This window comes from Panicum virgatum, chromosome 9K (assembly GCF_016808335.1).
Source record: "Panicum virgatum strain AP13 chromosome 9K, P.virgatum_v5, whole genome shotgun sequence".
Classification (NCBI taxonomy): domain Eukaryota; kingdom Viridiplantae; phylum Streptophyta; class Magnoliopsida; order Poales; family Poaceae; genus Panicum; species Panicum virgatum.
This window is the reverse complement of record NC_053144.1, coordinates 17098556-17123590: the sequence shown is the minus strand read 5'-3', so window position 1 is coordinate 17123590 and position 25035 is coordinate 17098556. Positions and strand designations below refer to the sequence as shown.

Sequence of the window (25035 nt, the reverse complement as noted above, 5' to 3'; positions counted from 1 at the left end):
CAGGACATTGAGCACCAAGACCCGATTGGACACTGGATCCCCGAGGTCGTGAAGAGCATCAGCCATGCTCTTCATCTGCCGGCAGTACTCACCGACGGAGAGGTCCCCCTGTTCGAAGGTGCGGAAGGTGGCGTCGAGCTGGAGGGCGCGGTACTCGGCGTTGCCGAGGAACTGGCCCTCGAGTGCCACCCAGGCCTGCCGCACGGTGCCGCCGTGGGCCTTGACGAGGTCCTGGAGATCCTGGGAGATGGTCCCGAAGATCCAGGACATGGCGACGCTGTCGAGGCGCAGCCACGCCACATCCCGCGCCTCGATCGGCAAGTCGACGAGTACGTGGTCGTCGAGGGCGTAGCGGCAGAGGGAGAGCAGAACCTGGTCCCGCCAGCGGCCGTAGGAGGAGGACGCGGGGTCGAGGAGGACGGAGACCAGGGCCCTGATGTTCTGGACCCCGTCGGGTCGTACCGGGCTCCAGATCCAGTGGGCGGCGCCTGGCGTGAGGAAGAGGTGCCTGGGTCGGTGTCGACGGGCAGCTGGCCGGAGGAGGCGCGAAGGAAGCGCTCCGCCTCGGCGACCCGGAGAGCAGAGGCGTCGGCCACGGTGCGCTCGTGCTCTCAGGCGAGGGCAGCCACGCGGACCCGCTCCTGGGCCGCCGAAGCCTCCGCCTTGGCGGCGAGGAGGGCCGCGGCGAGAGCGGCGTCGGCCTGCTGCCCGCGGAGGGCGGCGGCAGAGAGCGGCGCATCCGCAGGCGTCATTCCGAGCCCGGTCCACGTGGTATCAGGCGCGGCATCGGCGGCGGGCTGCTTGCCCGCGGCGACAGCAGCGCGGTGGGCCACGGCGACGGCGGCGGGATCCTGCAGCACCTGCGCCGCGGCCTACAGGGCGGTCGGATCGACGCCCGCGGCCTGCAGCAGCTGAGCCGCGGCCGGACGGCCGGATCGATGGCAGCGGCGCGCTGGGCAGCAGTGCGGGCGCTCTGGGCGTCGGCCCCAGCTGCTTTAGCGTCGTCCGTGGGCTGCTGCTGCACTTGCAGCGTCTGCTGCAGGGGAGGCGGCAGCTGAGCGGCGGCGCTCAGTTCCTGCTGCAGGGGAGGCTGCAGCTGGGCGGTGCTTCCCCGCGCTCCCGCAGCCCCCCCCCCCCCCCCCCCCGCGCGCATGCCCTCCCGGCGGCTGCGGCTGCAGCAGCTGCGGGATCCGCGGCGGCGCCATCCTGTGGTGGCTGGGAGGAGACCAGGGCGGTGGCCGGCGGCTGGGAGGAGACTAGGGCGGCGTCCGGCGGCTGGGAGGAGACAAGGGCGGCGGCCGGCCGGGCCCCGGCACCCGCGCCCGCGCCAGCCGCTGCAGCAGCGGCGACGACGGGTTGCAGGGCAGCCACGGGCGGATCTGCGGCCAGGAGGCCGTGTCTCCCCAGGCAGAGGATGCGGCGGCGCCAGCAGAGCTCAGTGCCTGCTGCGTGGCAGCAGAGGAAGATGAGGGGAGGGGAGGGAAGGAGGAAGGGGGAGAAGAGAGACGACGCCGGGAGGGGGGGCGCCGGCGGCCGGCCATGGCTGCCGACAACAGCGGCGACTGGGTAGGAGAGGAAAAGAAACTAGGCTGATACCATGTAGGAGAGAAAATAATTGATGTATTCCTCCAACCCTAGATGGGTGGGTATATATAGAACCTATACATGGGCCTCTAGGTGGGCCTCTATACACATGGGCTCAATATAACACAATAATAGGATCTATATATCCCACCCTTCTAGGGTTTGGTGGAATACATCCATTATTCTCTCCTACATGGTTAATGGATGTATCATTAGCCTAGGGTTTCCCTCTCTCCTCTCTCTTCTTCCCAGTCGCAGCAGCCGCCGCCGGCGCCATAGCCAGCCGCCGGCCGCCGGCGCCGCCCCCTCCTCCTCCTTTCCTCCCCTTCTCTCCTTCTCCTCCCCTGCGCCGAGCGCCGCCTCTGCTTGGGCCGCCGCCGCGGCTTGGCCCCAGATCAGGCCCGTCGCCGCCTTGCAGCCCGCCACCGCCTCCGCTGCAGCTGGCGCGGGCGCCGGGGCTGCGGGTGCAAGCAGCCCGCCACCGCCGCGCCCGATCCCGCGTGGACCGGGCTCGGGATGCCTCTCGCGGATGCGCCGTTCAACGCCGCCGCCCTCCGTGGCCAGCAGGCCGACGCCGCTCTCGCCGCGGCCCTCCTCGCCGCCAAGTCGGAGGCTTCGGCAGCCCAGGAGCGGGTCCGCGTGGCTGCCCTCGCCTGGGAGCGCGAGTGTGCCACGGCCGACGCCCTTGCTCTCCGGGTAACCGAGGCGGAGCACTTCCTCCGCGTCTCCTCCGGCCAGCCCGTCGTCCCCGAGTGTAAGGATCGATGGACAAAGAGGGGGGTGAATTGAGCCTTTTTCAAATTTCTAAAATAAAATAAAGCAACCTTAACCTATGCAATGCTAGTAAGGCTCTATTCACCAACCGGCTAACTAATCAAACTACACAAGCTATAAAGGATACAACAAGATATGAAACTAAGCAAGATAGAGCTAAGTTATGATCTCTAAGGTCAAGCACAAGAATAATTGCATGAAAGTAAGTGCTTGAAAGTAAAGAGTGGGCAAGAGATGACCGGATTTTTTCCCGTGGTGTCGATGTGTTGGCACATACCCCTAATCCACGTTGTGACACTCACTAAGAGTCTTGTCACCTCCCAAGTCACCGAGACGAGGGTGCTCACTAAGAGTCTCCGTTCACCATCCCGGCGTTGTGGAGCTCAAGCCACGTACAAACTTCTTCGGGCTCCCACAATCAACTTAGCAAGCTCCGGAAGAAACACCTCAATCAGCAAGATCGCCTAGGTGATGCCAATCACCAAGAGTAACAAGCTAGGACCTTCACTTGAGCAAGAACAGATCACCAAGAACGGATGCACACAAGCTTCTCTCTACTCAAGTCCTTAGTCTTGCTTCTTGGATGATTGAATGATCAAATGAGTGGAATATGAAGCTCAAGGTGGCTCTCAACAAAGGTATGAGTGTATGAATGTTACCTAGTGTCAAGAGACTTCAAAATGACCCATTGGAGGGGTATATATAGGCAGCTCACGCAGATAGAGCCGTTGGAGAAAATCTGCCAGAAAAGTACGCAACGCCGGTTAATCCGAAAGTTCTCCAAAAGTCATCGTCGGTTTAACCGATGAATGTAAACTGCCCATTTGAAAAACTAGCCGTTACAATTCGGGCAATTTAACCGACGTATCATCGGTTTAACCGGTGAGTGTAGTTGTCCACTGATCAACTGAAAAACCAACTCTCTGGACAACTGCACCGATGCTAACTCAAATCCATCATCGGTTTAACCGGTGAGTATAACCTTAGAAATCACTGGAAAAACCAACGTTCTGGACAACTGCACCGATGTTAATTTCAAATATCGTCGGTTTAACCGGTGAGTATAACCTTAGAAATCCCTGGGAAAACCAACGTTCTGGACAACTGAACCGACGTTAATTTCAAATATCGTCGGTTGATCCGGTGTATGTACTTGTCCAGACTCTAATAACTGTGTTTAACCGACGTATAGAAAATTGGAGTCGTCGGTTAAACCGGTGTAAAGACTTTTTCTGATTTTGCCTTTTTTTATTTGAGTCTTGAATGAAATCCAAATATTCTTGAGATATAAGTTGAAAACCACTTATTTGAACTTCTAAGAACTTGAGTGACTATAGTGTGCATCCATTTTTGATTGACCATGTCCATGCTCAAGTTACTTGGCCTTAACCCCTCTTAATAGTGCGACCTCTACAAAACTATAAAACCTATACTAACCTAAGTGTCCTTCTCAACCTTGCGACACTTTGGACTAGAAAGATCCTTAGTCTTGTTATATACTTGAGTTGAATACCGAGATCGCCTTTTTGAATAATGAAATTGAGAGGCCTCTTTAACATATGATTCAATGAGCGATAATATTTCATTAAGCTGCACAAACTCATTAGTCACAATAAAGGTTGTCATTAATCACCGAAACATAACTAGAGGGCCTAGATGCTTACACCGAGCCCGGCACCTCTTCCTCCCACCAGGCCCCGTCCGCTGGATCTGGAGCCCGGTACGACCCGACCGACCCCATGGTCGCCCAGCTCCACCTCCAGGCCGCCGGCGTCCAGAACATCCGGGCCCTGGTCACCGTCCTCCTCGACCCGACGTCCTCCTCCTACGGACGCTGGCGGGACCAGGTCCTGTTCGCCCTCCGCCGCTACGCCCTCGACGACCACGTCCTCCTTAACACACCGATCGAGGCGCGGGATGTGGTGTGGCTGCGCCTCGACAGCGTCTCCATGTCCTGGATCTTCGGGACCATCTCCCTAGAACTTCAGGACCTCGTCAGGACCCACGATGGCACCGCGCGGCAGGCCTGGGTGGCGCTCGAGGGGCAGTTCCTCAGCAATGCCGAGTTCCGCGCCCTCCAGCTCGACGCCACCTACCGCACCTTCGTGCAGGGGGACCTCTCCGTTGGTGAGTACTGCCGGCGGATGAAGGGCATGGACGATGCTCTTCACGACCTCGGGGATCCGATGTCCGACCGGGTCTCGGGGCTCAATGTCCAGCGGGGTCTGAGCATCACCTATAACCACCTGAGCGGATGATTCGCACGACGAACGACATTATGCGCACTCTTCTGATCCAGGCCTCTCTGCCCCCGCGCTTCTAGGCTGAGAGCCTCCACACCGCCACCTAACTGCTCAACCGCCTTCCGTCCACTGCTTCTCCTGCTCCCACTCCACATCACGCTCTTCGGTACCCCTCCTTCGGGTCTTCGGGTGTGTGTGTTACCCTAACACCTCCGCCACCGCTTCTCACAAGCTAGCGCCCCGCTCGACTCGTTGTGTGTTCATCGGTTACTCCCCTGACTACAAGGGGTACCGATGCTTCGACCTCACCTCTCGCCGCGTCCTGATCTCCCGACACGTCGTCTTTGACGAGTAGGATTCCCCCTACTCCACCTCCTCCACTCCTTCTCCTGACCCCGAGCTGAAGTCTCTGTTTCGGACTGACCCGGTGGTTCAGCCACCGTTACTTGTTTGTCCTTTCCCTGCAGGTTTTTCCGGCGCTCCGGCACCGCTTCCGGTGATCCCTGCTGCGCCGAGCGCGGCCCCGATGCCCGCGATCGCGCCACGCGCGGCCCCGATGCCTTCCCCTGCACCTGCGCGGTACACTCAGCTGGTGCAGGTGTACCAGCGTCGTTCGGCGCGACACCGGCGCCGCAGCGGTACGCTCAGCCGGTGCAGGTGTACCGGCGTCGTTCGGCGCCGACACCGGCGCCACCTCCTGCTTCGGAGGCTCCTGCGACGCCTACTGCCTCCTCCGGCTCCCTCTCGAGCCGAGCCGGAGGTGAACCACCCGCCAGTCATCCATCGGGATCCTCGGCATATCCATCCCATGGTGACTCGGCGGATGGGCGTCTCAGGCCGCGACTCTCTCCGCCACCGAGGGAGAGGCCGCGGGTTTCTCCGGTACCCTCCTCTGTCCGCGACGCCTTGGCGGATCCTCACTGGCGTCGCACGATGGAAGAGGAGTACGCGGCTCTTCTTGCCAACCAGACGTGGGACCTCATGCCTCGTCCGTCTGGTTGCAATGTGGTGACTAGCAAGTGGATCTAGACGCATAAGCGTCGGGCTGATGGCACACTGGAGCGCTACAAGGCTCGCTGGGTTCTCCGGGGGTTCACTCAGCGGCCTGGTGTGGACTATGATGAGATCTTCAGCCCAGTCGTGAAGCCCGCTACGGTGCGCACGGTCCTTTCGCTTGCGCTCTCACGCTCTTGGCCTGTGCACCAGCTGGACGTGAAGAATGCGTTTCTTCACGGCACTCTATCAAAGACTGTCTACTGCTCTCAGCCACCAAGATTTGTGGACTCGAATCGTCCAGATATGGTCTGCCGGCTCAACAAGTCTCTCTATGGTCTGAAGCAGGTTCCTCGGGCTTGGTACTCTCGGTTCGCCACGTTCTTGCTGATATTGGGGTTCACCGAGGCCAAGTCTGGCACGTCTCTCTTCATCTACCGTCGTGGGGATGAGACTGCATATCTGCAGCTCTATGTCGATGACATTGTGCTCACAGCCTCCAGTCAGCAGTTGTCTCCTCTCTGCAGCAGGAGTTTGCTATGAAGAATCTGGGTCAGCTCCACAACTTCTTGGGCGTCACTGTTGAGCCCCGCCCATCTGGTCTTCTCCTTCACCAGTGGCAGTACGCACTCGATATTCTGGAGCGGGCTGGGAGGACTGATTGCAAGCCCTGCTCCACTCCTGTCGACACTCAGGCGAAGCTGTCTGCTGATCTGGGTGATCTGGTGACTGATCATACTGCCTACAGGAGTCTGGCCGGCGCCTTGCAGTACCTCACCTTCACCAGGCCGGACCTCACGCTGTTCAGCAGGTCTGTCTCCACATGCATGATCCTCGGGAGTCGCACATTGCGGCGCCGAAGCATCTCCTCCGCTACGTCCGTGGCACTGTGGACCTCGGCCTGCTGCTTCACCGCTCGTCCTCTGCTGAGCTGGTGGTCTACACCTACGCTGACTGGGCTGGCTGCCCGGACACTCGTCGCTCCACCTCCGGCTACACCGTCTTCCTGGGCGGCAACCTGGTCTCTTGGTCGTCCAATTGGCAGCCGGTTGTCTCCCGCTCCAGTGCCGAGGCGGAGTACCGGGCTGTCGCTAACGGCGTGGCGGAGACGTCCTGGCTACGACAGCTCTTGGCGGAGCTCCACAACCCGCTCGCCAAGAGCATGCTCGTCTACTGCGACAACGTCAGCACCGTGTATCTCTCCACCAACCCCGTCCAGCACCAGCGGACGAAGTATGTGGAGATCGACCTGCACTTCGTGCGCGACAGAGTCGCCATCGGCGATGTTCGGGTACTCCATGTCCGACTACCTTCTAGTTTGCCGACATCTTCACCCTCCTCGACCTTCTCGGAGTTTCGCTCCAGCCTCAACATAGCAAGTGGCTAGTTGTGGCTACGGGGGGGTATTTGCCCTTTGTACACTCTTTGTACTCTCTTCTTGTCCAGTCTTGAACACCGCTGCGCCGGTAGTTCAGACTGCGAGGGGGGTGTTGGCTTTCTTGTTATCCAGTCTTGAACACCGCTGCGCCGGTAGTTCAGACTGCCGGGGGGTGTTGGTGTATATGTGAGCCCATGTATAGAGGCCCATCTAGAGGCCTATGTATAGGATCTATATATCCCACCCTCCTAGGGTTTGGTGGAATACATTCATCATTCTCTCCTGCAATATGAATTTATCTTTGCTGGAACCCATTGACCGGGAGATGCTTATGATGTGACTGGAAACACTTTCTTTTGCAGGAGTTGAGGGGATCGGAGATGTTGAGTTGCACTTGAAGACTATTATTAAATCTTGATTAATTAGTTTAAGATTTGTATGCTGTAGCAAATTGATTGATCACTGTGCCATAGTGAAAAGATTACCAAGGTCCCTTCATGAATCCACCTGTCTTTTATAGATCATTCACCTGTTTACTCTTGCTTGTCAAGCTTTTCTTAAGGAGCATTCAGCATATCTGTCACCCTGATTATTTTTTGAGGTTTCAAAAGCACAGCAATGACGTTTATTTAAAAAAAAAAAGTTAAATAGGTTCCTTAGAGAATCTACTGAAATCTGTGCATGGAGTTGGAGATGAAAGAATTAAACAGGTGAGATGTAAATGATAACTCCTCTCCTTTGTCTGCATGCATGCATCCACAAGTGTCTTTGCACAGAACTCTAGCAAAAATGCTGATATGGTTTCACTTCATTTGGTTATATGGTTTCCTTTTCTTTCAGAAATTGATTTTTTCAACCACCTGAAAAGCTAAATATAATGTGTATCGTGCACTTAAATTTATCTGGCATCTTCTTGATTATTGATATCATTGTTTTCTTGTCAAATAGAATGTATTTTAGTTTACGAAATGATATCATTGAACTGTCTTTATGTGGCTCTTCTCAGGTTCTGATATCTCAAGCGGAACAGGCAATCCTTTGCAAAAGCCTGGTATTATTTATAGTTATTTCTGTGAAAAAAAATCTTTGCTTCCTTTCTAATTTTTAAGAGACCACCTCTCAACCACTCTTTTCACCCAACTGTAGGCCACACTGCATTCTAATCTTCCTTCTTATATGGTTCCTTTCAAGATAGCTGATCTTATATTTCAGAAGCCGCAGCCCGCAGGTGACTTAAAACTTAGCACCATATCTTTTTAGTAACTACAGCTAAAAATGCGGTCAGTTTTTGCTTCTCCCTGCATAAATTCCTGTCACTTACTGTTACTGCTTCAGGATGATGGGAGTATGGGACCAAATTCATAAAGCTCAGCCTTGGAAGCATACGCAGAAGGTTCGTCAGCAGACCCAATCATCAGAAGAGCAACCCATCTTTAGAACAAGCTTAAATCATGATGATGCTGATGTTTTCAGAAGTGATTATAAAGGAATTTTGCCAAGGTTAAGGTTCGGATTAAAATATCAGAAGCCCAGCTGGTTCCTTCCTGGTTCCAAAATATTCAATGCCTTGACTTCATGTGGACTGCGCGCACAGCCATATCCAAATCGCAAAAATCAAATTGTTGGCATAGGTGTGTCGAAGTGCATACCAAGGTGCCGCTGCTTAGGGAAGCAGCTTAGGTGTTCATACCACGAAGCTAACTTTGGTCAACTCTGTAGATAAAATGCACAACATTGCTCATGTATCTGCCTTTTTTTATGAGAGAGGAGAGGAGAGGAGAGGAAGAGGGGGAGAGGCTCGCGCAATTCATGTGACCTTTCTATCTATACTTCCCAAGGGTTGCAGTGGAGGTGGAGCCGTGCCTCGTGAAAATCTGCTGATTTGGTGGTGAATCCTTATGCGCAGCTGTGGTTTGAAAAATCCGTTCTGTGCCGTACTCTATTGGTTTGCAAAAGCCTTCATCAAACCTTCATGCAAAAACATGGGTCCCTACCCTTTCGTCAAATCTGCATATCTTTCATAATACCGATGAATAAATTTTACTTTGGAATTCTGGAGGGTTATAATAGGAGCAGCAATATCCCCAGCACTCTATTTTGACTACAAGATGGGAGATTCCCAGGCATCATATCGCAGCATGTTTGTAAATGGATTTATATGATTTGTTTCCTCCCCGTTCAGATCTCGTGCAGTTTTTGTTGCATCGATTCCCACCATGTCGATGCCTCCGTGCGCAGAGCTCCAAGCGTCGAGCCATAAACCGTCGCCACTTCTAGAAAAACTTCTTCGTGGATTGCCTTGTAAACGCGGCCGTCGCATTCTTCAGACCCCGGATTACGTCGAGGGAGCTCCTCCATTTGTCTCTCACGCCGCGTCCGGTGTCCTGCACGGCGGCGAGCACGGCTGACCCGGTCGCGTCCTCGGACGCCGGCGGCCGGCCTCGCTCTCTCGGCCGCTAGCGGCCGGCCAAATGGCTGCGTCCAACGCGCGCGCACCATCGCATCGGTAGCCCTAGGCCCCTAGCCTATCCAACGCATACCAGGCGTGGGCGCGCGCGTGCAGGTTGTCCCGGGCCTAGCTACTAGCTAGCTGGCTGGCCACCGCGCGCGCGGCCATGTCGTCGTCGAAGCGGTGGGCGTCCGCCTCCGGCACGGAGCTCCCGGGCCGGTCGTCGCCCCTCCCCGCCGCCGCGCTCTCGCCAGGCCGCCAGAGCGCCCGGCGCTCCGTCTCGCGATCGGACGCCGCCCCGGCCTCCGGCGGCGCGGGCGCGGCCTCCATCGCCCGCGTGCTCTGGCCATCGTCCTCGTCCTCCGGCGGCGGCAAGAGCGGAAAGAACAAGGCGGCCCCGCGCGCGCCGTCACCCTTGTCCTCCGCGTCGCCGCCGCCGCCGTCGTCCGTGGCCGCCACGCTCGCGGACCATCTCGCCAGAGATGACGCGCCGCAGGCGCTCTCCCGGCAGCGCAGCTGCACCGAGCTTCCGCGCTTCGCCGACGCGGACGCCGAGGCCCGGAAGATCGGGAGGTCCTCCGCCGCCGGCAAGGGCGGCGGCGGCCACGCGTTCGGCCGGTCCATGCGGTTCCTCCCGTCCACCAAGCCCGCGGGCGTCACGCTCACCCCGGGCCGCGTCGCGCCGTCCGACCTCCGCAGGCTCGCCAACGGCGGCGTGTCGCTGGACGCCGCCGCCGACGCCGCCAGCTCCGGGTCGGAGTGCAGCGACGCCTCCAGGGGCTCCTCCACCGCGACGAGGACGGCGGCCTCGAAGCTGCGCTCGCCGCTGCTCCCGCGCACGAGCTCGGTCCGCCTGCTCGGCTCCAGCAACACGCAGTGGGCGCTCTCGCCGGGGCGGCGCAGCGGCTCGCCGCTCAAGGCGGCGACGACGACGCTGCCCGCGGTGCCGGAGGCCAAGGGCAGGAAGAGCCTGATCAGCCTCGGGTGGGGCCATATCTTCCACCGGAGGAAGCACGCCGCCGAGGACGCGTCCATTGCCGCGGCCGCGGCCACCTTGCTGTCCTCGCCGGTGTCGTCGTCGCGGAGCAGCACCGGAGGCGGCGGTTCCGAGGTCGGGCACCAGATGAGGATGGCGCACTGCCGCCTCCTGCAGTGGCGCTTCGCGAACGCCACGGCCGACGCCGTGCGCAAGAGGAAGCAGGCCAGCACCGAGCTGGACTTGATGGGCGCGTGGGCGAGCGTGTCGGAGGTGAGGGGGAAGGTGGCGAGGAAGCGGCTGCAGCTAGAGAAGGAGAAGCAGAAGATTAAGCTAAACACCGTGCTCTCTTTCCAGGTTCAGATACAAATTCAAATTTGCAATTCTATAAAATTTGTATTGCCAATTCTATAAATTCTATAAAATTTGTATTCCTCGATAATTTAATTTAATTCTGTCAATCTGAGGAGATGGTGGATAACCCCGCAGATGAAAGATTTGGAGAGCTGGGGGAAGGTGGAAACCGAACACACCGCTGCCCTGGCGTCGACCATCGGGTGCACCCGGGCAGCCGTTTGCAGGATTCCTCTCACCAATGGTGCCAAGGTATTCGGTTTTCGACTAATGCTTGCAATTTCTGTTGCATATGGAGATGCATTTGAACAATGAATTTCTTTTTTTTTTGTAAATTTTTTTTTGTCCCTAGTAAAATACAGTAAAAATAGTCCTGAAGTGTATCAGAAATATGCTTTCTACTCCTAACATAATGCCAACAGACAGCAACCTCAAACAATTCCACGCATAATAATGCAAATTGTTCATTCAGGCATCGCTGCCGCCATTGGCGACCATTCTACAGCAAGCGCTTGAGCTCGCGCTGACAACCAAGGCGATGACGAGATCATTCAGTCCCCTGGTAACTGACAAAATATGTGATGAAAACGAGCTCAATACTGCGCCTGTCCTCATTCATACACAGTTCGTGGTGATCAGTGGAGATTTAATCTGTCTTTGCCCCTAGGCTAAGGACACGGCGTTGGTGATCTCAGAGCTGGTGCGTGTGGCGAGCGAAGAGAAGGCTCTGTTGCAGGAGTGCCTCGAGCTTCTTAGCCAAGTCTCTGCACTGCAGGTATGTAGCACTGTACCAATGTTTTCGTTGTTGATGCCTCGCAGTTATTTTGGTACCACAAATTCTTACCGATGTTTTCATTGCTGCTCTTAACCTGCAGGTCAAGGAACAGAGCTTGCGCTGCCATCTAGTGCAGTCGTCATCACCTAGTGCTGTGACCGAGGACTGTACTCAGGCACTTGGATGCTAGGACCAATTCCTGACGTGCTAGCTTTGCTAGTGAACCCAGAATAGAATCATTACATCATAGCCGTATATCCAGATGTGCATAGAAGGGTAAGATCAAATCAGAAAGACGAGAAATATCATGTAACCATATTGCTCCAGGATGGTCTTCAATTCTTAAGACCTTCCAAAATATACTAAGACAGTCTTTGAGATTAAAATTTTGTTAATGAGGTTCAGTCAACTATGAGAGCTACTCACCATAACAACAGAGACTCTGATGTGTCCAGGGTATCGACTTACCACGGGCTACATCTTAACCATCGTGATCCGTGGCCAGACCGTGCTCTAGCTCTGTCCTTGCCAGCTACTAAGTAGACTCAGCAGTTACCACAGGGAATTGCCCCCATATTTGTTTGCATCGAACTTAAGAGAGTTTGACTCAACTCTACACTCGGTCCTATTATAACTAATGTCCAAGTATTCGACACAAACACAGTAGTAGTGGAGAGATCAATCAGCAATTCAGCAGAGTTAACTGAATTATATATCAAGTATATGATCAAATGAAAATATCAGATATAACTAGTAAGTAACTAGCTATGCCTAATACCTGGGACTTAGAGAAGCAATGACCTTGCCTGGTATCAAACTGTCTGATACTCTGATGTCAGAGCATAAATGCACCTGGATTAACAAGTAGATCATTGATGAATTCTAAGTAGCATAAAGAAAAATAACTGCTGCATAGCATAAAGAAAAATAACTGCTGCATCCAGAGAATTATGCCAGACACATCGATGAACTTCCAGTGGAGATTCAAAAGTTAGCAGACAAAAAAATCATCCGGCATTAATTGGTAGAGTTGCACAGATGCAATCAACTGACCAAAGTGCAAACAGATGAAACTACTTAGAATCTTCTTCAAACTTTGGGTGCACAACTGCAAGTCCCACTACCATTGCCAAACTACTTGACGACAGAAGTCCCGAAAAGATCATCCGCAGTTGCTAAGAAATTAGGCATCAAAGAACTAATTAGTGAGCATGCCAATCACCTCCTCCATAACAGAGGGACAGCTTCTGCTTAGATGCTTAAAGCCATCGCTGGTCACCACTGCCTTCAGATTCGCAGGAGAGCTGAGAAAATCGAAGCACACCTTCTTGAGTCCATGGCAGTGGTGTTGCTCTGCTAGAGCCAGGATGGTTGCCCCAGTACCCACATCAATATACTCACACAACTTCTGCTCACATAACAATTTCAGCCTCTCCAAGTTGTACCTGTCCGCAGCGACCAGTAGATGCTGAGACAAAACATCTTCATCTTGTTCGGCCGTGTTTGGGAATAAGTCAGTGTAAATGAAGTAGAGCAAAGCCTTGAACACCTGAGCCTCCATGTCATCTATGCGCACCACAACTCCAGTGTCGCTCTCTTTCATCACACCAAAGAGCTCTGCGCTGAAGACAGGTGACCGTGCTGCGAGCACGCACCGGTGTGCAGCGAACGTCTGACCGGCAACGTCGAACACCACGTCGGCACCCTTCTCTGAATGGAGGAGATCACCAAGATGCTTGTGCAGGTCAGAAGAAGGCACGGAGACAGAGGCTGGAGTGGTGACCACCGGCGCCTCCTCTGCGCGGAATTCGCCGGTAACAACCACATCGCACCGAACGGCAAAAGAATCGTCCTGGAGATGCTTGGACTTCTCCAAATCTTTCCTTTTGATGAACTCATAGTCCCCCCAAGCATAGTAGCTGATGAAGCTGTGTACCACTCCCAGTGTCAATGCCTGCTCCGCCACGTTGCCGACGAAACGAAACTTGAGTTGCACCTTTATTGCCTCGGTGACGCTTTCGTCGAGATATAGGAAAAGCGATGTAATCTTTGTGCCCTGGTGTGAAGCCGTTGGGTAGTAGCGAATGCGCCAGCGATGGCCGCCCACGGTGAACGGGAGGGAGTTGAGGTACTCCCCTGTGGAAGTCGCGGTGGTGCGGGAGTAGGCGTCGATCCTGAGGATGTGGTACCCGCTCGCGGTGTCGGCGAGGATGGCCGAGGCGGACCCCGACGGCTCGCCGCCGCCAGCCCTGGAAGCCATGGCAAGCCGCCGAGCCTGACTAATCTCTCGCTCTCACTACCCCTAACTCTTCGCCGCGGCGCAGGATTCGCAGACTTAGCTCCGTCGCCGCTGCTTTTTTTTTTTTTTGGTAGGAGTCGCCGCCGCCTTCCTTCGCTCGGAAGGCTCCTCGGCCTCTCTTCTGATGGGCCGTCGGGACCATTTGGGCCTATTCATACCATTCGTTATTGGGCTATTGGGAAGCCCAATTTCGGTTATTGGGCCGAGAGATGCCACCTGTCGATCAGCAGCAGTTTCTCTTTCTCTCCCTATCGTTGCGCTCCACAGGCATCAATCGCCGCTCGAAGAATCGGATCATGGAAGGGGGAGGTAGCACCACGCCCTTCTACCGCGGCACCACCACCCTCGCCACCAACCCCGCTTCTGCTGCGGTATTCTTTTTTTCTTCGCCTTTCGCTGGCCCCGATCTCCTTGCCGTGGTTCTGTTGCCTTGCCTCCTTGGTGGAATCTAGGTCTTGCGCTGTTTATCTAGCCCTGAGGAGCTAGGAATATGCTGTGCTCCTGGCCTCCTAATCGCATCCTGTTGCTATGTTCTATGGCTCTGCGCCGCTGCTTATTATTCCATCCCTATTGGGGATCAAGAGGCAGGGAATCGTTTGGGATGAATCGAAAGAGGCACTGCTTCGTCCCTGGTGAAATCTCGTTACTGAATTTTTTTTTATAGAGTGCTATTCATATGCTGCTACTAAGTTGCGTGAGAGAATCTTGGTGGTTAAGGTTAAGCTTACTTATATGTCCTGTGGGACTTCAATTTTGCATATCAGCAGGGTATTAGGTTGGGATGCATGAATTTCTACTCAGTGTCTAGTTTTAGCTGATAAGATTGTCCTGTAGCTCACTGATTAAAAGCTGATTTTGCTAGCGAGCAGAATGGGGCGCAGAAAGGGGATAGGGAGGCTGCCGTGGATGCCGAGATAGCACAGGTTAACAAGCTACCAGCCCATAGCTCCTATGCTATACACCGCATGAAGGTGCTAAACAAACTTCGACATCTGTTGTCTATCAAGGTGAGCACCTCTACATTCTGGATGAGGGATTTGAGTTATTCCAGTCGTTTGTGATGTATGATCCTCCTTTCTTTTATTAAGTCTATGATACTAATATGTGCATTGTCCTGTTAATTTGTCTATCTCAGCATAAAAAAGTTTGATCTGCAGTTAGATATCCCCTAGTTTTTCAAGATTTGACTGCAGGGAAAATGCTGCTAATATGCCTCGTCACAATCGAATGATGAGCAAGATTGCTGCTGTGTATTTCTAGAATTGGGAGGATGCTTATATTTTATTTCTCATGATTTAGATTGAAAATAACATACAGTTGGATTGCTGTTTTGGAAGAACTAGTCCCAGGACCAAATGAAAGTGTGTCATGCCCAGCAGTGGTTGTTGAAATGTTTTATAGCCATACTAAGTTCTTTCGTAGTGATACTCACTTGCCTTACTACAAATAATTAAGAAATTCATTGGATGTAACAAGAGAATAACCAGTGGTTTAATTGAATTTCCTGTGAGTCAAGTGGCAAACTTATACCCTAGTGGAAGTGTGGGGCTTTAGTATAGGCTGTCCTGATTAGCACTTGCTGTTCTGATTAACCTTGTTTAGGTTAGTAAGGATAGTAGGGCTGAAACTACAATTGGTTTCATGTCAGAGTGTTCCACATGCGAAAAGGATAGTAGGGCTGAAACTACAATTGGTTTCATGTCAGAGTGTTCCACAGGCAAAATCTGTCACTTAAACCAGTTGGGAATGGAGGCGGACAGAAGCCTCCTATACTTTCTGTAGTCTACTTAGTTTTGTTCTTTGTTTAAAACTGAACTTTTTTGAGCAAAAGTCTGGTTGCCCTATTTGCACCAACATGAAGGATAGTTTCTCTTGAGCATTAATGATTACTTGACTCTTTAGGTTTATCTTTGATAAGACCATATTTTCTTTAGCCTTCTTTGCTTGTCTCCTTAAAACTCAAAAATTGTGACAGCTACTTCGACATTTTCCTTTTTGCAGGAAAAATTAATATAGTTCTAAGTTATAACCAAAACTAATTTTATCGAGTAACTAGAATGATATATGTTATCCTAACCAAATAACCAAATAGAATCTGCTTCTCAATATTCTGTCCTCCTCAGCTTCTGGAATATATGTGCTTGTATTTGATTGCTTATCAAGTATTTTTTTTTTAAATTCTCGTTTTCACCTTTTAAATTCTTTATTGCAGAGGACGACATCCCAAGATGAGGAACTTGAACTTCTTTTTGCAAGCCTTTCAATCTAAAGTGATTCCTCGATGATAAGTTGATATTTTAGCCCTGCTAGGTAACTTAAACTTGATAACATATTTTTTTTCAATTTCATCAGTTTTGAATGTGGGTCATATATGATTAAAAGTATACTGGTTGCTCTCATTTTATGTTTCACTACACCCCGAATTATTAATAATTTTTATCAATGAGAAATATATCTTACTTTGAGTGATCATGGTTTAATAATGCCATTTCACTTGCAGGTGAGCGCAGTGTTCTGATATTTGTACTATTATGCAGCTAATACCATATTTGCAATAGCTTTCAAAGCCAAGGAGATCCCGTTGCTTTCTGCACCATAGGTTGTGGGGAACCTTTGCGTGAGAGTGTGGTTTGCTCTGCTCCTCTTGGCATGGACGATGTGGAATGGGCGGAACAGTATTGTATTGTATCATAGACAATCAGTTGTACAAGATCGGAGGGTTGTAACTGTAAATGAACTTATAAAAGATTATAAGTCTGCTAAATAACTATGGTATCCAATGTTGCCTAGTTGGACTCTTGCTCACTTTTCATTCAGGAAGTTCTGGATTTAGTTCTCTGGTAGTAGAACATGCACCGGTAGTAAGGATGGTTCATTCTTGTTGTAATTGATGTGGTGGGAACATAATTCCAGTGAGAAGGTCATGTCCTCTATGCTTATCACAATTAGGCATGAAGCATTCCAAGTGAAATTCAAAGTGTAATACATTTCTGAATTGACGCAAACTTAAATCGTTCCACATAGTATCTGTTTCAACTGTATCCAGGTATGTAGTAGTTTTGATTAAGGTAGTTTACACAGGAACAATTTTACGTTATCTTCTTGGAGCTGCGTAACTGCTTGGAGCTCAGCTTGAATTAGCCAGGTGACTAGACGAGTCTCTTGCGATGTTTATGGCTTTGAGCTATCATAAAAGTCCAATTTTTAATTTTCAATTACGAAACCGGATACATAGGCCATCCAACTGTTGAAATCGGGCTAACTTAGCTCCTTAGGTGGTTTCAAAGGTGGTTTCCATTTTATTAGAATAAAAAATGTTCAAATTTAAAATAAAATTTATAAGTAATTTATTTTAAATCAAAAAAAATATGAAAAGGGTATCAATTTTTTAAAAAATATAATCGTTCTATTAGCATGGTACTTGCCAGTTATTCAGATTCGATTTTTTATATTCATAATATTTGGTGACCTGTAGTTATTCTTATCCTATATAAGATACAATTCTTTTTGGAGAATGGTCAATGTGTTGTGGGGATCTGAGAGGGAGAAGTTGGTGCCGCTATACTCAACCATGGAGCAGTGGCTGAAAGATTATGAAGAGTCAAGGACTTCTCACACTGAAGACTGGTGGTTCTAGAGCCTTTAGTCCTTCCTTCTGTGCCTGGCTGGAGGCGTGTGTAAAGACTCTTGTCGCTCTGTTTTTTTCCTACTGAGAGAGCTTCGGGCTCTAGGCTAGCGGCTTTGTTTTGTACATTCCTTGTACATTGTTATCCCCAACAAAAGTCTGTATCCAAACTTTATTTGCTTTCTATAAAAGCAGGTGATCTTTGTCAAAAAAAAGAACTAAGATTCAAATATAGCAATAATATATAGGTTTCTATTTTTCTGATTTAAGATGAATCAGTTTTGATTTTTAGATCTAACTAGGATTTTTTTTAATTTATTTAAAAAATACAAAACCACCTTCAAAACCACCCAAGAGCCAAATTTGCTCGTTTTCGACAGTTGGATGGCCTCCGTCATCCGGTTTTGAAGTTGAAGCTTGAAAATCAGACTTTTTGCGATAGTGGATGGTGTAAATCGGACTTTTCCATTGTTATTTTCATTGCATGGTTAAAGCTGCAACTTCATGAAGCACTGTAGGACCGCTATTTAAGGGAGAAGCCGCTCTAGCGGGTGCGTCTATTCATAGCACGTGAAAGCCATACTATCACACTTGATTATATGTAGATGATATTTTTCTTCTAAAATATTTTTATTTGTTCCAAAACAATTGTTATCTCTAGAATATTTTTTATCTTAGAATATGTTAATTTGTTCCAGAATAATTTCTATGTCTAGAATATTTTTATCTTATTTTAAAATATTTTATTTTGTTCTAGAATAATTTCTGTCTCTAGAATACAGTGGATCCCGTGGTTTCCGGCGGCAAGTGAAGTAATGAATGGCCACCCATACTCTTCCGAGTGGATGTCGACGGTGTGGTCGTATGATCCTGGAAAATTACTACCACGTAGCTCGAGGTCGATGAGATTTTGTTTTTGGCTACGGGCGGGGTTTAGGTGCCTGGAATGTTATTTAGTTCCTTTAGATAGGTCAGCGGATCGCGTAGTTGTACCAGTGTAGCATCCTAGGGCTTTGTGGGATGGTTTCACTTCTCCGAAACCACTCCTTTTTCTTTTGTATTCAAAACTCTTTCTCTCTTAATGAAAAATGTGTTCAGACACGGTCTCAGCAAGTACACCAAACTTACCGATACATGCCGCTATTGTCTACCGCCACGCCTTCAAGCGTGGTGGGTGGCAGGGTTTTAATTTCCGACCGGACCGGCCTAACCGCCGAGCTCCGGTACCGGTTTACCGGTCCGGTTAGGCCGGTTACCGGTCGGAACCGGACAAAACTCCGTTTGAATTTGTTTGAATTCAAATCTCGGCGTTCAAACGGTACGGACCGGTATACCGGTGATGTGGGAGGGGCAGCTCGAACCGGTAAACCGGCCGGTTATACCGGTATACCGGCCGGTTGGACCGGTATACCGGTTAGTTTTCCGCCGCTTGAAAAATAGATCCCGGTGTAAAATAAAAGAAAATTTCGGCATGAGCTATGCACATTTTAATGTAAATGACCATACCAAAGCAATAAGTTATAATCATACATACAAATACAATAGTAATAAGCGTGCATACAAATACAGAGTCATACACCTAGACACATGAAACGAAAGTTCAACGTAGAAATGGGAAGACCCCCATTTGGGACGCGGTTTGGTATTCGGCGTTGGACATCAAAGCGATACCTCGCACTCTAAGCAGCTCAGCCTTGTAGTGTTGCCAAGTTTGGCCCGTCCACGCCGATGTTGTCTGCCATTCCTGAACTAACATAGTGTAAAAATGGGGGTCTTCCCATTCGTACACCCATCTCGTCGGTGGCTGCATGCTGATGTCAGGAATGGGATAGTGAAAAGAGTGCCTCGAATCGCTGTAGGAGGAACAAGAGTGTTGTGGACTATCATAGTCTGTTGGTCCACCTGTTCTCCTCTGCGATTGCGGTGCTCCATGGTCGGTGTCCTGAGTAGCATGTGTGAACTGAGTCTCCCCTGCAATCAACCATATTTCATAATTAGTAGTCAATAGTCAGAAATATGTGTCTATTTGTATGTGCAATGTATACCTGTGAAACGAACACCACGAGCACGAACACTACCACCAGCAGCAGCATCAGCACCACTACCACCACCACCAGCATCAGGCTCAGCACCGTCACCATCATCACCATCATCGGCCGAGCTGCTATCCTCAGACTCCTGATATGGAGGACTACGCTCACCTTTGCCATCATCAGTCTCGGTGTCGCTGCTCACTGGTTTTGATGTTCCTTTGCCTTTTCGACGCTTCGGGTCACCCTTCTTAGTTCCCTTCTGCAACTTTCTCTTCCCTAGGTGAGTGTCACCTATATTTGTACATGCCCAATCGCTGATGGAATCATTCCCCGTAGCCTCACGTAGATCTGACTCGTTTATTTGATCTCTGACAATATGGGACGGGAGAGGGATGTCGCCGTCATCATCATCCTCGTCCAGAACTGGAGCCCGGTTAGATCTACCATATTCCATCCATTCCCGCACCGGATTATTCTCATCATAGAAAGAAAGATGGGACAGCTAGTCAATGAAATCACCTTCTTCACGCATCAGTGGGCCGGATACCTCCTCAAGTCGGAGACGAAGGTTGTAGTTGACATAGACAAGCTTATTAAGTTTCTTGTGCGACAACCGATTGCGAACCTTTGTATACAGCAAGGCAAAAGTACACCAGTTCCGCTCGCATCCACTGGACGAACAACATTGTGAAACGAGTCTCATGGCAAGGTACTACAACTTTGGAGTACTTGATCCGAACATCATCCACCATGACGCTGCATGTGCAACCGAGTATGTAAGCAATATATTCGAATAGAGAAAACAACAATTTCATACGGAGTAACTTTTACTTGGGGATGTCTTTGAGTCCATCGCCATCCGCATTGTCATTTCACTGCTATACTCGCCAACCTTCTGCCGAAACACGTCAAACTCCTGCAATGCCTGGACGGCGCTCTGGAGATCCGTCATGCGCTGAAATGTATCCTTGAGACCACGAAACATTTGTTGAGTTGGATCCATCGTATATGCATACCTCGGATTTAGGACAGCAGCTGCAAAATATAAATCACTTCAATAAGCTTTTTTGTAGTTCGATAGAGTTTAAAAATAGATAACTCGTGTGTGCTTACCTGGACCCACATACGTGCCTATGAACACGTCACCCAACCTCTCGTCCACCACCTCAATATACTCTTTCAGGGTTGAAATATTTGTTCCAAAGAAAGACCACAGCTCCTGTTTCATATTCTGGTAGGCCATTACAACTTCGCACATGTTCGGCTTCTTGTCCTGATCAGCGAAGCGGAGAAACTTGTATATTGGTTGAACCGTGTTGATGATATATTTCATTGCATCCCACCACTCCATATTTGAAAAACTTGCATGAGTAAATCTACCTTCTTCAGTATTCGCCCATTTGCTGTGTTGGAACTCAGTAGATGCCATCCACTGCATGAAACGATCGCGTTTCCGATAGATGCTCTCTAGGAACATGTAGTTGGTTCCAAATCGAGTGGCATTCCACTTCACCAACTCACCACCGATTGCGTTCCTCATCATTGTATTCAACTGACCATGATTGTGTAACCAATTTGAAATTCGCTTGCATTGCTTGATCATAACACCATGTTCAGGCCTTCGAGCTATATCCTTCAACATCAAATTGACGGTGTGTGCTAGACACGGTGTCCAAACTATGTGGTCATACACGTCACTTACCAGGCGACGCGTTGGACGAGGCGGCTGTCGGTTACCAGAAATTTTGGAGTTGTGTTGGGGATTACTTAGGCCCTGTTTAGTTCCCACCCCATAAACCCCGTAAACACAAAAAAAAAACATCACATCGAATGTTTCGACACATGTATGGAGTACTAAATGAAGTCTATTTACAAAACTTTTTGTTTGAATGAGCTGTAAATCGCGAGACGAATCTAATGAGCCTACTTAATCCATGATTTGCAACAGTGATGCTACAGTAATTATCCTCTAATTATTAATTAATCGTGGATTAATTAGCATCATTAGATTCGTCTCGCGATTTACAATCCATCTGTGCAAAAAAATTTGTAAATAGACTTCATTTAATACTTCAAATTAGTAAAATTCCATCGCAAATTTTTTTTTACAAAAACATCTAAACACGGCCTTAATTAAACTCTGACCACCAATAATTAACCTTGAGACGCGTGGGGTTTGATTTGCAGGCGCAGATCGGGGTGTTCCCGGTGGGCCGGGTGGAGGCGCTCTGCGAGGTGGCTCTGGACGCCGTCCGGAGCGGCGACTGGTACGTGACGTGGCCGTCCCTGTACCGGCCGATGCAGCTCGTGGCCTGCCTCGCGCCCGAGGTCATGAGCTGGATCTCCTACGCCCTCTACAAGGCGGAGGCCGACGCCAAGGGGAAGGGGAGCCGCCCGCTCGGCCACAGGATCCTGGAGGCCACCGGAGCCAAGACCCTGTTCCCGCCCTCGCTTCTGCATCCGGTGCTCAAGACGGACTGACCATATGCATGGGCAGCATCAGACTGCGGCCCATTGTGACAGACCCGTCGAGTTAAAACACTTAATTAAGCGTAACCGCCATCACTTGACGCATTAGTTTAATTAAGTGTAATTTGACATACTGTTTTCAACCCACAGGCCGATCGAAACACACCAGAAGTCTCGCACGAAGGCGAGCGCAGAAGGTACCAGCATGAAATATTCTTACAAAAATAGTAATTAATTTTAAATTGCTTACAGAATAGCTTTTAATTTAGAATTAACATAAGAATTGATAGCAGCGGAAGAGAGAGTCTAACCTGTGGAAAATTTTCAATGGGAAAAAGCAAATGAAATCAAGTAAAGAAAAACTACGACGACACGAGGACGTCACATCGAGCCCACCAATGAGAATCCGGGTAGCTTCTACACCTGAAAATAATTTAATAACAAACCCTGAGTATACTAATACTCAGCAAGGGTTACCCGACCAGTGGGTATAACTTAGCCCACATACCTAGGCATGCACGGCATCTGGCTGGTGGTTTGTTTTGCAGAAATAGCAACTAGAGGTGTCTCCTTACTTTCAATGTTTTAGCCGCATATTTTATATAGATAGACTCTCACTAATGTTTGCATATCTACACACGCATGTTGGAGCATCCAATTAAGAATTCAGAATAGTATCCATTTTTATATCTCTAATATCCTAACTCATTCGCTATGAGGAGACAAAGAGATCAAGGCCCTCATATCCGCGAGACACGGCGAATCGATCCGATTTAACCTTGCAAGGTGGACCTAACCAACACGGCACGCAAAAGCCCCGTCGGACCCCACGCACCAATCTTTCCCCTCCCCGCCTCGAACTATAGGAACCAGCCCAACGACATATGGTCAGCCGAGCTCAACGTGAGACCACCAAAAGTAAATATATACATCCCAATTCTCCGCGACTACTCGACTCGCCCCAGGAGTTGGGTGTGGGTTCCTGTACTTTCGAAGCAAAGCAGTACTCGGCTCACCGGTTTCGACTACCTCCTACTCCCGGCATGCGGTTAGTACAATTCAATCCCCGATCAGCATTGCCACAACGACCGGTCCTTAATCGACACGGACGGGGCTAAGACACCCAGGAACCCTGTCCTGCTGTCACACCTAATACCATCATCCCCGCCCGGTCTCACATCTCCATATCCATTTCAATCCATTTCACAAATACTGATGTATAAAGATAATAATGTATCTCGTGAGTAACCGGAAATTACTCGTCTTCTAAAGTTTCCTGTGTCTCGCGAGTGACGCGAAATCACCCGACTTCTACCGGACTTATTTAGCCTAGCACCGCTATCGACCTAGACATACTAGTAAAAACTCAAGGAAACCTAGGGATCATGCAGCTAGGGTTCCATTCAATTCCTAATACATAATGCACAAGTAGTAGATAAAAACATATACATAATGATTCATAATTTAAATTAATAGGACATGCACCGGAGCTTGCCTTGAGTCTGCGGCTCAGTGCTAGGGTGAGATGGGCCTTGGACTTGCTCCCCACGATCCTCCTGCTACGGGGCTTGCCCCTGCTGCTCCTGTGGCTCCGCAACCACCTCGTATACGACTCCTTCAGCGGCGGCGTCTATACGTGTGCATATGACATGAGAATGTATGCAATATAATTTGAAACTTTGAAATAAACCTTAACCGACTACAAATACTACTAACCACACAACCCGACGTCCATAACTCTGCAAAACCGGAATGTCCGGATTTAAATCCGGAACATTCGGATTCCCAAATCCGGAGTTTCCGGGGCTATACCCGGAGTTTCGCCCGGAGTGTCAAAAATCCGGAGTATCCGGGCTTATACCCGGAGTCTCCGGACCCGACAGCATTTTTCGCCCCAAAAATTGAAATCGTGATTTCTAGCAAAACCAATTCACAAAAATCGAATTCCACATAGACCTTAGTAGATTGATCCTTAAGAAGATGATTGATCGGAGGAAATCAATTCAAACCCCCTAGAACACGGGATTTGCCGAACCCTAGCTTATTTACCTTGGGGTGAGCTCTTCCTTGCACCAAGGGCTCGAATCCAAGCCGTCCAGGGATGGAGCACGCGGGATAGATGATCCACCACCCAAGTGAAGCTCGCGTGGCCTTGGATCAAGGGTAGATGGAGGGTTTTGAACCCCTAGGGTTTGGGGTGAGAGAGAGCACGGGAGAGAGTGAAAGAACACGGGAGAGTGTGAAAGAGAGCACGAGAGAGAGTGAATAAGGTTTTATAACGTTTGGGAACAGCAAAAGGATCAAAACATGAGATATAAAGTTTCAGGTCCGGAGTATCCAGAAGAATATCCGGAGTATCCGGGTAAATCCGGAATTTCCGGTTTCATACCCGGAGTATCCTGTTTCCTCTGACTCCAGAATTTTGGACTGAACTTCAGTCGATTTTGGCGACTCCATTTGTACCCGAAGAATTAGGTCTCTAATTAACTAGTTAAGCCCGTGATTAATTTTAATTATAGGTGATTAACACCTGGGGTGTTACATTCATGCGACGCAAACATAGTTCGGAAGAACGATCACGCGCGTTAGATCGATGTTCCGCATTGCGAGTTGTTGGGTACGGGCTGAGTCGTCAACCAGTGCACCCGCACGGGCTAGACACATGCATGTACACTGTTCTTTTTATAGTTTGGATGGAAATGCTAAATAATCAAAACGAATCAACAAGCTACTTGCCTTCAAATTGGTTTTGTCTTCAAACAGGGGCGGAGCTAGAAAGCCCCTCCAGCCCGGGCTAAACCAGTGGAACAATACCAAGTTAATTAAAATTATGCCAAAATAGTGCTCCTTTGGTCTAAATACTACGCAGGCTTACATGGGGTGGACCGAGCTGGACCCGTGCTGCAGCACGCCCAGCACGGGTCCTGGCTCCGCCCCTGCCTTCAAATGTTTGTTTCGTCCCCTTGGAGATTAGAAATGAGACTATATTTATCAACCTCGAGTTTTATGGTGTTTGTAAGGTACTCGATGAGGACCTTCTTTTTTTTCTTTTTTCATTTATAACACAATAGAGATGCAAAGAC

At 50.0% G+C, this 25035-nt stretch overlaps 3 protein-coding genes and 1 long non-coding RNA gene across 5 annotated transcripts; 3 read left to right on the top strand and 1 right to left on the bottom strand.

Annotated features, from left to right (window-relative positions):
• Positions 1-7093: 7093 nt before the first annotated feature.
• Positions 7094-8895, top strand: LOC120650479. The gene is made up of 3 exons (XR_005665611.1): positions 7094-8023; positions 8119-8200; positions 8308-8895. It is a non-coding gene; the product is annotated as an uncharacterized LOC120650479 (long non-coding RNA).
• Positions 8896-9587: 692 nt separating this feature from the next.
• LOC120647767 (QWRF motif-containing protein 3-like) lies at positions 9588-11716 on the top strand. Its single transcript, XM_039924613.1, has 5 exons — positions 9588-10754; positions 10887-11003; positions 11224-11313; positions 11419-11526; positions 11627-11716. The coding sequence occupies exons 1-5, from the start codon at positions 9588-9590 to the stop codon at positions 11714-11716; spliced, it is 1572 nt and encodes a 523-aa protein (XP_039780547.1).
• A 728-nt stretch (positions 11717-12444) lies between these two features.
• On the bottom strand, positions 12445-13894 carry LOC120650478 (BTB/POZ and MATH domain-containing protein 1-like). Its single transcript, XM_039927626.1, has one exon. It carries the CDS (start codon positions 13784-13786, stop codon positions 12725-12727), a length of 1062 nt encoding a protein of 353 aa, XP_039783560.1. The 5' UTR covers positions 13787-13894; the 3' UTR covers positions 12445-12724.
• Positions 13895-14064: 170 nt separating this feature from the next.
• On the top strand, positions 14065-16756 carry LOC120650477. 2 transcript variants are annotated; one of them, XM_039927625.1, is made up of 4 exons: positions 14065-14196; positions 14695-14832; positions 16038-16135; positions 16363-16756. In XM_039927625.1, exons 1-3 carry the CDS (start codon positions 14122-14124, stop codon positions 16092-16094), a joined length of 270 nt encoding a protein of 89 aa, XP_039783559.1. In that variant the 5' UTR covers positions 14065-14121; the 3' UTR covers positions 16095-16135; positions 16363-16756. The 2 variants fall into 2 exon arrangements, with proteins under 2 accessions (XP_039783559.1, XP_039783558.1); XM_039927624.1 differs by having other exon boundaries at positions 16326-16756.
• Positions 16757-25035: the final 8279 nt, after the last annotated feature.